Genomic DNA, 2751 nt, shown 5'->3' on the forward strand with positions numbered 1-2751 from the left:
ATATTTTTGAAATTAATTTTATAAATTTTAAATAATATTTTTAAATATTAAATATATTTTTAATAATATTTAAAATTAAAATTTTAAATAAAATTTTTATAAAAAATTTTACATATAATTTTACATTTAAATTTTTTTAAATTAAAAATAAAAATAAATAAACAAAATAAAATAAGAAAAATATAAAACTTAAAAAAAAAAAATTAAAGAAAAGTAAAAAGTAAGAAAAACAAATTTAAAAAAACCAAAAGCAGGGTGTTAGCATAGATTTTTTGTGGAGCCATTTAAATTGGCTCAATCAGAAATTAAAAAATTATTTTAAAGTTTCCCTTTTTTTAGAAATTATAGTATTTTCCTTATATTTATATATAGCAAGACTATTCTATATACTACTATTAAAAATAATTTTTTAAGCTCTCCTCACATCGTATAAGAAGTTATGGCATATAATTTGGCTCCACCAACTTTTACTATAAATTTAGAATCATTTTCGTGTTTAATTAAAAAAAATAAATCATTTTAATACTTAATGAAATTATTTGAGTTATTTTAATAAAAAAACCACCTTTTAAATCTTAACTCTATAATTTAATAAAAATAATTACCTAATATGAAGCCTACGATAAAAATCATACAAATTGTTTTTGTTTCTGGCTTTTGTATTAACTAATCTAGCCACTTATCATAATGTGGGTAAGGAGTGTAAGGACTTGGTGACTAATTCAGAGTGGATAATGACAGCCTTAATTAAAGTTTCACTTGACAGGTGTGCCCTTCAATCATCCATTCATACAAAAACAATTTATATATATTTCCGTCCATGAATTATATTCTATCAATCAATCAATCAATACTGGACCCCTCATGATTTGTCACCTCCCAATGAAATAAAACAATGTCAGCTGTTTTTTTTAAATAATTCTGCCTAAAATGGATTAAACTTGTGTTTGTGCAAGTATAGCATACTCGAACTCGAGGAAACATTTCAACTTTCTGAGAAAACATCAGCTTCTGATTCTTTCTGCAAGGACATGTAAATGGGATGGCTACCCTTAATCTCATTCCCTAAAAGGTCAGTCATGCAACTCTTTTTCCTGATCTGATAACTTCTGGTCACATTAAATTCCAATTAAACTTGAAATCGAACCGAGAGCTCGGCACTGATTTCTTCATTTAGAAGATTAAACCAGAATCCTTGCTGAAATTCCTTGCAACTTTACCTAATAAACGTTGGGTTATGAAATTGGGTCATCATGCATGGGGAAAGAAGAGGCTGCCATTTATTGTTCTTCCTTCAACAACATAATATACACTTTGAAGTAGTGATATTTAAGACTTATCAGATCAGTAGGCTGAAGTGGTCAAAAGGAGTTATTTAAGATAAGTTGTAGAATCGGCAGCTTCAGCCTAGTATGCCATAGGATTGGGAACTTTGAACAGCCGAAAGTGAATTAATGCAGTAGAAATCTGTGACTAAATTTGCAAGAGCATAAATTCCCCAACTGTCCACTTAATTGCTTTGAATCCCATAGTCACCAAACTAGCTTAGATTTGAAACTGTCTTTCCATAAAACTTTGGAACTACTTTGGGTGGTGGGGAACTACTTTTGGCTTTGCTTTTCAACATCTTACCTTGGTTTTATCAAGTCAAAATAATATAACACCCCAGAGGCAAATCTCACATATTACAAAACTATTTAGCTACATAATTAGGTTTAACACTTACATTAATAATCATAATTAAGTTTATACTAACATACATATTCATAAACCTTAACCATAATCCATTCTGAAGGTTCCCAGACAACTTAATTATACATGGAACAACTTAACAAGAATATATACAAGGAATAGTCCTCAAGGCTTATGATGCTGGGTGTAAATGTAATCCAAGTGAGCCTCTGAGATTATTCTTCTCTTCAAGCATTCATCATCTCCAGCATCACAAGCTTCTACCCCCAATAGCTGCTGCAAAGCATTGGAAAACAAAAACATCAAAATATTTAGCCAAATATTAAAAGATGAAAGGCTGATGAAAAAGAGATAGGATTTGAAGCTTACATTCATTAGTTCATTGTCTTCCATATCCGCTGTTTGAGTAAGCTCTACCTCTTCTTTTCCTGCAGATGAAGAAGATAGGTTCATTGCTGCGGAAATCTCGGATCCAAATTCGAATTTCCTCGAAAACCGAATAAAAAAAATGGGGTGCTCACAGGCAGGCACTTACCTTGTTTGTTTGCTAGGGAACGAGCAGATAAATGGGAAGAGGAAATAAGAAACAGGAAGAAGAGAAGAAGAACACCAGAAATAAAGCTTTGCTTCATGGTTTTAGCCACACTGCCCTTCAAGTAAGCGAGAGAGAGAGAGAGAGAGAGAGTGTGTGTGTTGGGAATTGGAATGGTGGAAATGGAAGTGGGGATATGTTGCATATAAATACGTGCGAAGAAAAGCTTAGCACCGGAAGTTAATCACATGAAGGCTGTTTCACATAGGCCATAACCCCCCACAAACAATAATTATTTACTCAAGATGTGGGGCTAATGGCTAAAAAGTAAAAACCATGATCTTGGATTACAATAATATTTAAGGTCTTTAAACGTGTGACAACAGCAGCAATATTAAGAGGGGAGAGAAAGAGCTTGAGTCACTGTCTACCAGGGTGGTCCAAGCAAAGTCCAAGAACTCTCATAGATCAATGTAATAGTGGTTTTGACAGCGTCTAACAAGTCAACCTTTTGGACATTGCTAACA

General features: G+C 32.0%; 1 protein-coding gene and 1 long non-coding RNA gene across 3 annotated transcripts; one reads left to right on the forward strand and one right to left on the reverse strand.

The window, feature by feature from the left end:
* Positions 1–840: 840 nt before the first annotated feature.
* On the forward strand, positions 841–2751 carry LOC128280380 (uncharacterized). The gene is made up of 2 exons (XR_008270553.1): positions 841–1072; positions 2127–2751. It is a non-coding gene; the product is annotated as an uncharacterized LOC128280380 (long non-coding RNA).
* LOC108455950 (putative phytosulfokines 6) lies at positions 1697–2359 on the reverse strand. Of its 2 annotated transcripts, none has more exons than XM_017754536.2 (3): positions 2228–2359; positions 2062–2120; positions 1697–1965 (listed from the first exon to the last, which is right to left on the reverse strand). In XM_017754536.2, exons 1-3 carry the CDS (start codon positions 2322–2324, stop codon positions 1858–1860), a joined length of 264 nt encoding a protein of 87 aa, XP_017610025.1. In that variant the 5' UTR covers positions 2325–2359; the 3' UTR covers positions 1697–1857. The 2 variants fall into 2 exon arrangements, with proteins under 2 accessions (XP_017610025.1, XP_017610024.1); XM_017754535.2 differs by having other exon boundaries at positions 1697–1968.

The sequence above is a fragment of the Gossypium arboreum genome, chromosome 9 (genome assembly GCF_025698485.1).
Source record: "Gossypium arboreum isolate Shixiya-1 chromosome 9, ASM2569848v2, whole genome shotgun sequence".
Taxonomy (NCBI): domain Eukaryota; kingdom Viridiplantae; phylum Streptophyta; class Magnoliopsida; order Malvales; family Malvaceae; genus Gossypium; species Gossypium arboreum.